Genomic DNA, 8,233 nt, shown 5'->3' on the forward strand with positions numbered 1-8,233 from the left:
TACCAGAGTAGTGTTCGGCTGCACTGGCTCGCTAGGTAATCGGAAGAGAACGCATACCCTCATTCCGAAACTGGACTTGAATTTTCTGTGAAAAAGTATATCCCTTGTGGAACACCAAAAGAGGGAATTTCGGTAACAGTTGAGCCGGAACCTCTATTCATCACTGGTTGATCCGTTTTGCTGCTGACAATACGTTGTAGAAGCATTGTGAACTCGATCTAAGGAAAACGACACTGGGTCTTGTTGAAGGAAACCTCAAGGATAGCACGCGCCTTATTACGACGAAATGCAAAACGCAAAAGATTCCTCTAGGTAGGATCTTGTAGATTTCGCATGATACTTTTGGGGATCCTAATTTCTGAGAATCTTATTGCACGGTTCAGCGGGTTACTGGCACAAAAATCGCTATGGCTAGGCCACTATTAAATGGCCAATCCGATGAGGCTTTGTGACTTTTCTAGAAGAAATTTTGGCCTCGGGTGGTGTCAGTTGAATCATCATAAATCTTGTGACGATTTAAGTGATAAGCCGAAACCAATGAGTGCATGATGCTTGGCAGTGAAGAGTTCTAATGCGTTAACGTAAGGAGGCATTGTGCTAAAGAAAAACATTGAAGTAAATGCATGTACTCCCTAAACAAACGAAATGCGATCATTCTTCCAGACAAGACTGCAAGGAGAAGCCCATCCCTCTGGGTCCAATTAACCCCCGTAAGGTGAGTATTAATTATGAATTATTACTATACAGTGAAACTAGCGAAATACACTCATTTGCATACCAATTTGGTTTTGACGATGGACTCCCTGGAACTCAGCTGAATCTCTTGTTTATGTCGAGGAGTTTTCAACAATCTTATGAGTAGTGCATTACGCCTACACTGTGAGACGCTCAATCCCGATGGGGTCACTCCACGACACTCAAAATTCCATGCTTTTGTCCTCCGATTTTACGGCGAAGGCCTAAAAGCTTGCCATGTATCAGATTGTACAAAAAACCCAGAGGTCCCAAAAAATAAGGCAACTCTGGATGACGTGAGGTTGAAAAATAGTCTAAACAGGAATGATCTGTAAACCTCTCGAAGTTTGGTCGAAATACATCAAGCTGGAGCATCAACTCGAACTCCCGAAAACATTCGACTCGGACAGCACTCATCGTGTATTGTCACCTTAGGAGACAACATCCTGGATGCTAATAAAGCTCCAATATGCACCATTTTGGCGTCCGTGGCGCTATCGGGCCGCTTACTCCTGGCAGGTGAGTTCGACCCGAGATTTCGTCCCATAGATGAAATTCATCTATGCCAGAAAGCCTAGAACTGGACTCATCAGCACCGCGCATCCCACTAAGCTTCCTGAGGGACTAAGTGTTCGAACTAACCGCCGAGAAATCCTGGGTTCGAAACTCTGAAGGTTTCGAAAGATGCGCAGTTCTGATGATTCCCAACAAGGATGAAACAGTTATAAAGAGCTCCTCGGCTTTTTCAGGACAGGCTGGTCTCACTGACAACAAAAGTTCATGTCAAAAATTCTAAAATCCCTAAACACCAACAAAATCCGGGATAATCAATGGGTAGTCGTTCAAAGCGTCGCACAAAATGATCACAACACTCAATTTGCGGACATTTCCGTGTGTTTAGACGTCGTAACTCAGATGTGCCTAGCAGGTGTTAACGGGATAGTGGTAACACGTTTACCTCGCATATAAATGGAAATAAGATAATGACATAACCAGAGCTTCCCCCTTTGATGGGCTGAACAGAATAAATGCACCTGGACAAGAGAAAGGCAGTTTGATCACGGCATAACTCATATTGACAATAATTTGATGAAACTAAATTGCTAATGAGATTAATTTGTCCAGTAAAAAAGGAAGCAAACACAAAGGTTAGTGAGCTCGACAAATGTTCTGCCGAAAAGACCAAGCTTTTCAGAATGTACCGTACATAACAGATCATTTTTCGGATCATTTCTGTATGCTTCCACAATTTTCTGTGCACCTTTAAGCAACCTGAAACGTTCCCATAGAGGTGTCCCCTCACATACCGAGTAAGATACTCACTGACCCGTCCCCGCACCCCAAACTGAGATCACTTCTTTCAAGAGTCTATACCAGCGCTCCCCCTCAGCCAAGACCTAGCATGACTATTGGCCACCTTCCTTCGTGAGGCTCTCTGTTCGAATACGACTATGCAGCAATCGTCAAGAGTGCATTTTAACAGAGGCATGCATAAGCCACATCTTACCATTTCAGAAAGTGCTTCGAGTAGTCGAATCGAAACAGATGGTCGTCATCCTCCACATAGTTCTCATACAGCAAATCATAGAGCTCTTGGAGCTGAGGGAAAAAGTAGACGGAAACACAGGGAGAAAAAAAAGATGAGAAAAAACATCGAAAGGGAATTCAATATACAAACGGTTATGATTAGGACCTTACAAACTTTTCCCGATAGCGCTTTCACTACCTACCTGGAATACAACAACAAGAAAGTATGCATTTTATAAGTGTCAGTAAGCAATGGCTACGCGGCCGACAAAACCGACGGCCATTGTCGTGTCCCACTTGAAATTTCACTAATTAAAGCGTAAGAGTACACTGATGGAAAAGGAAAATAACCATCTCGGAAGGTGTCACACGAAGCTGGCCGGAATCAGCAACAGCCCAAAGACACTACTCACAAGGTTGCCAACTGAATCATGAAGCGGCCTGTGTGTAGCATATTCAGTTGTAGAATATCATAAATGAGAGATTCATTTGATTCTCTCGTGAGAACCAAATTGATTTGCTGTATTGATTGCTGTATTTCTCGAGCCCAGAGACACCTTATAGACTTCATTTGGTGTCGTTTCACCTACTCTACACTCTCTTTTAAATTGGTTTTCATTACCCACGTGTTTAAGATCGATCACGTTCTGGATATTTAGTCCGGAAGCAGTCGCTGTTAGAACTTGAGCAACCAGTTCGTCAGCCTTCATTCAGAAATCGACTTTTGGATTTAGGTGTCTGTAAAACAATCTAGCGCTTCCATTCACGGACCTGGTCGTATACTGACTAGCGGACTGGTTTTGTTCCACCGGTATTGCGCGGCTTTGAAAGCCGCACACAAAATTACCGATGCCTTGTATCGGTTGTCACTCTATCTCCAAAAGCTCTGGTCCAATCAACCCGGTCCAGGTTTTCCATTCAAACCGTTCAGTCAAAAAGCGGATGCGTACAATCGGTGTTACCGGTTTCCAAGCGAAATGTCAATCAATTAAAGAATCTCGTCTGCTCCCTTATTCAAACGAACCCTGCTGATGTGCATAACTGGTCGAACCAGGGGTCCGAATCGGCCGTTAATTTCAAGAGTACAACACTTAGGAATATAGCCCATTTGCTTAACAGCGGCTTGATAGGTTAGGTAAGATCTTGATGGTAGAAGACAAGGATTGCTAGGAAAGTCGGCTTCAAATGTTCCTTGGTGGTAATTATCAAAAAATGCGCACTGAATGGTTTTTCAGGGAGTCAGCAGGAACAGAGCTGGCGGGGTTTGAACGTGAACCGAATCTAGATTATAGAACCAAGAGAGGTCTCTTACGAACGCCGAATCAAGCAACTTTTCAGAACTGATTGGAGGACATCAACGTAAAATGAGTCACATGCGGGAATGCTCCCGCAAGACTTAGTCAGAGATCCCGCATGCAGTAGTTTACAAGTATTGTGAACTTACCTGTATGTCATTATTGAGAGATATCTCACACCAAGAAAATCCCCCAGGTACACTGTACGGTTCTTTGCGGATGGCCTCGTGTGGTTTATCCGGTTCGATGCAACAGTTTTCCGAAATGTTTTCGTCTGCACAGGAGAAAAAATGGATGGAAATCCACTGTTAGTTAAAACTCTGTTAAATGCGGCAACCCAAGCAAGAAAACAACGTATGTGACAACTGTTGTAGAGAGGTGAGATGAGAAGAGGGGGGTAAATCGAATATGTGTGGTATTTTCTGCGCGCAAACACACACTAAAACAACTGACAGTGAATAGTGTGCACATCAGGGATCACCGATGCTGCTTCAGCGTCTGAAACAGCAAGACGAAATCGTCGTGGTGATCTAAATCTATTTATCATGCGGGGGCTCAAACCGGGCACAATCTGGTCAGGAATCCAGATCCATGTAACAATAATCAGGCCGTACATTTTTTCGCAAGCCCTTACGATAAGTATGGTTGTTCACAAGGCGTCGTCCAGACAATCGTTTGAAGCTACACCTTCAATCTGAACCAAACAAAAGTTGAAGTCAGAGGATAAGCTGATTCGACTAGTGGGTGGCTCCAAATAGGTACATTTATTCGGTAGTGAGTTTTGCTATACCAAGTGGAGTAAACATATGATGAAAAGCCTTCCTGTCGCCTATAACGAGAGGAGGGAGGTCTCGACGATCGAAACGGAATTATTGACTCTCGTATAGACGCTCCAAAACTCTTAGAGGACATGCAGTGAGCCGGATAATCCAGGTGGAAAATGCCTCCAACAAAAGGCTGAAAGTTCCGCATTTTGTCACAATTCTTAGCAGTTCAGACAACTGTCCAAAAAACTCTACCCTCTGTGCCGCGGTCAATGAACCTTAGGCTCCGTAGAAAAAACGTAACAGGAATGTAGTAAGCCGCTTCAGAGGGCTCTCCGAAGAGGGGTCATCATCACTAGTCAAGGTGTAGTTAACGATCTCGCGAATGAAGAACTACTCCGTCTCGAGGGATAGGCCTATTACCTTCCTTCACTAGGACAAATGCTCTTAGGACAACTCACCTTGAAGAAATATAAGGGATATACGTTCGGTGCACTCCACAGCAAGCCAAACAGACTTACCGCGTTACTGACATTTCGCTCGGCGTACACATTAGAATACATATACATTTCAATCGAGTACATCACTCACTTAGATCTGGCACTGGCTGAGTGCGCCAGAATTGATAGTCCTCCTTGCACTTCTTTTCCTTCGTATCTCCTGCCCGGAGTGTGTCTGCACCGGATACAAGCATGGCCGTGGTAAGACGTTTCAACAGCTTCTCGTTCACCCCATTGTCAAGCAAAGCGAGCTTTCCCTGTCCATCAGCTTGTGCTACATCGCCAGACTCTAACGATCCAGGCTGTTCTTGCTCAGGGTCGGCAGGAGTTGGTTTCTTTTTGTGGGAGCGTTTGGATTTCTGTATCAATGAATGAAAGACGAGTGAACAGGAGGTTGAAGAGGAGGATTAGAAGAAGAGAATTTGTGCACTGCAGTAGTCAGTCAGTGAATGATCTGACCGCAAAGCGATTACAAGTTAACGTATCAGTGTTTTTCTCACTCAGTCGCACACAAGTAAGTGGAACTCCGGTTACCTGAAATGCATGACATGTTGATAACACCATCAAGGCAAGAATATTTTCACCGGTGAAGACGTGATTCTTCAGCTACATCAAGGGTCTTATTGTGAAGCAATGTTTGGCCCGTACGTAAGACGACCGGAGCACGGTTCGAGACACCTCAACAGTTCAGACGCGAGCTAATAACCTAGATGATTGACGGCTCTAACCCAATCCCGACTTCTATCCAGTATCTCAGTCTGAATCATCCCTTCGGATGATTCCTACGACAGCTGTACACCGAGTGTCCCAACTGAATGCATCGCTTGTTACCGTAATGGTGCCAAAAAGCCAAACTCAGACACTGGCCACAAATAAAAGACCAGTAAGACATTTTACCTCACGATGAATGCCATAACAAAACTATCGCACAATAGCTGCTTATTTTAGGACACCTTAGGGTTCTTCTTAAATAGGGTATCCAATGCTGGGTACAGACAAGTGAACTTTCACGATTTTCAGCGAATCCCCAGTTCGTCATCATATGACATGACATATGTCATCATATATATCATCATCATCATATATATCATCATCATATATGAAAGTTGAGTTGCAAAATACGACACTGGAAACGTAATCTGCCAAGCCCCAGAGAAGACAAGACCTACAACAGAGCCTTTTTCACTATAACTTTTGGGGAGATTATGCCAAATTCAGTGACTACCATGCCCATGTTATATAACATCTCGTATAGTAACATCCCTGTAAAATAAAAAGACAAACAAGCAAAACCCTCCAGAAAGGTCGCTGCGAATCAATAGCCACACTTCCGACGAATAGTAGAGACATTCAGTAATTTGTGTACTACTTAATGCAAAAATGAAAATTTGCCAAAAAAAAGCTGAAAATTTTGCCATCAAACATGCTGATAGAGTTCTACGAGTACCGATAACTTGGACAACCGGTTACACAGGTCTTAGCTTGAGAATATCTCCCAGGATAAAGCCCATCCTCGGGAAGAGGCCATAAATGCGCCTGTCTTCAGAGACAGTGCTGTATTGAGCCCTGCAGTGATCTTTACAGTAACCTAGACGTTGGTGTCGTCCAGGTGAATCCGTGTGTAGATAGGTTACAGAACTCCGGCAACAAGCATAGCCCCTTGAAGATTCAATCGTTACAGCATCCATCCGGAAAACGAGAAACCGGCGTTTCCCGTCTACCCCTAGTTAGTTCTTTTCATCGCGTCAAGTGCGTTTGGACTATAACAACGGAAAATCAGGGAACGACTGACCGCTAGCCGCCTTGGAGACCTCAGTCCGCAGTGTATTTAATCGAAAAAGCCATATTAGGATGAAACTCACAGCACCACTGCGTGGGCATACATACAAGTACAATCATGCAGATACTAACATGCGACATCAAACACATTGAGGGAAAAACAAAAAACAACAAAGGACTCACATTCTTTGAGGTCTGGGTGTGCTCTGGTGGCAAGGACATGCTGAACGCTGTTCAGTATTATAAAGAGCGTAACGGATGAATATACAAGGCGCTGAAAATGAAAAAAACTCTTCAGATAGCAAACGTCCACTTGATGCACTCGTTGTGGGAACGCGGAACTGTGAACACCCTGTATCTACTATCATTCTCAAAAGATCAACGACCAAAATCAACTAAAGAACTTTCAGCATTCCCTGCAATAGGCCAATTCTACGGCCCAAGAGGCTCTATGTGGAAGAATTTTGCACAATAACTTGTGGTAAAAAACCGCTTTTTCTTTTGTTAATAGATAGCTGCTATCGAATGAATCGGAAGCGTTATCAATCAGCCGTAGCAACGTTTCGGTGCCTAACTGCCATGCCACCCGAGTAGCCACGAGAAGCCGATGGATTAACAAAAAGATGTAAGGACAAGCATGTGAAGATGGTGTTTCTCATGAGTTTGATGGAAGGAATGATCCTCTAGATCGAAAATAAAGATCATTATGCTGGCACATATACCAGTATATGACGTCAGCTAAACGATAGTGAAAAATTCAGAAGAAACTCGAGACCAGTGAAAAGCCACTAACAAAAACAAACGCACTGCTGAGTCCAGTTCTATCTCATGTCGGTGGACTCACCTAATCACAAATGTTCACTATATTTTGCATCCCAATAGGAATTTGAGTTGGTCCAGTAAAGAAAATCAGGCGCTTTGTTTTCCATGATATTCATCCATGTTTTCAGAAGACAACCACGACACATCCAATTCCAAATCCGGTAAACCAAACGGAGGGACTCTAGGTATTCGATGAGGTGCATTCTCAGGGTAGGACTCAGTCAAGGAAATCGTATGGAGGAAACCACATGTTGCAATTGTTGCCACATGAGACGCTGTCCAAACAATGTTACCAGCAAGAGTGGGAAATGCTCCATAAAGAGAGATAGTCGGTGACTGCAGATCTTCACTATCTTCTTTGTATACGTAGAGAAGTAATGGTGTAACACGTGAGCAGAAAATTCGCCCCTTAGTGCAAGCTCATGAGATGACTGCGACTGTGTCCTTCGTACTTCGCTGTGATCCGCAGAATAAGCACATGGTATGGAGTGACTCAAAGTTGACAAATGATCGTGAAGGCCAGGCTCTAGTGCTGCAATGATCCTGTGGGCCACGTTGGCTGGAGTTCAATTCGACCACGCCAAGAAGTCCAACACGGAGCAGTCCGATGAAAAGCAGCAAGTCTCCACGCTGCAGAAATCGCACTAAGAGGCGGTCTAAGAGGCAAAATCGCACTGTCATCTGCAGTAGGAGCGTGGAGGAAGTAAGGCGTTTCCTTCAGAGGGCCAGCTGGTGCCAAATACCACACACTCCGATCGCTCAACGGTGAATTACCCACACAGAAAAGAAAACCCTTCATCATCATCATCAT

At 44.1% G+C, this 8,233-nt stretch overlaps 1 protein-coding gene across 1 annotated transcript in view; it reads right to left on the reverse strand.

Annotated features, from left to right (window-relative positions):
* T265_14205 (hypothetical protein) overlaps positions 1-6,876 on the reverse strand; it is a gene marked incomplete at both ends in the record, with an annotated part of 26,330 nt that extends 19,454 nt beyond the window's left edge. The window contains 4 exons of the mRNA XM_009172512.1: positions 2,243-2,334; positions 3,707-3,831; positions 4,913-5,180; positions 6,784-6,876. Coding sequence (XP_009170776.1) covers positions 2,243-2,334; positions 3,707-3,831; positions 4,913-5,180; positions 6,784-6,822 — 524 coding nt within the window. The remainder of the gene's footprint in view (positions 1-2,242; positions 2,335-3,706; positions 3,832-4,912; positions 5,181-6,783) is intronic.
* Positions 6,877-8,233: the final 1,357 nt, after the last annotated feature.

The sequence above is a fragment of the Opisthorchis viverrini genome (assembly GCF_000715545.1).
Source record: "Opisthorchis viverrini unplaced genomic scaffold opera_v5_157, whole genome shotgun sequence".
NCBI classification, from domain to species: Eukaryota; Metazoa; Platyhelminthes; class Trematoda; order Opisthorchiida; family Opisthorchiidae; genus Opisthorchis; species Opisthorchis viverrini.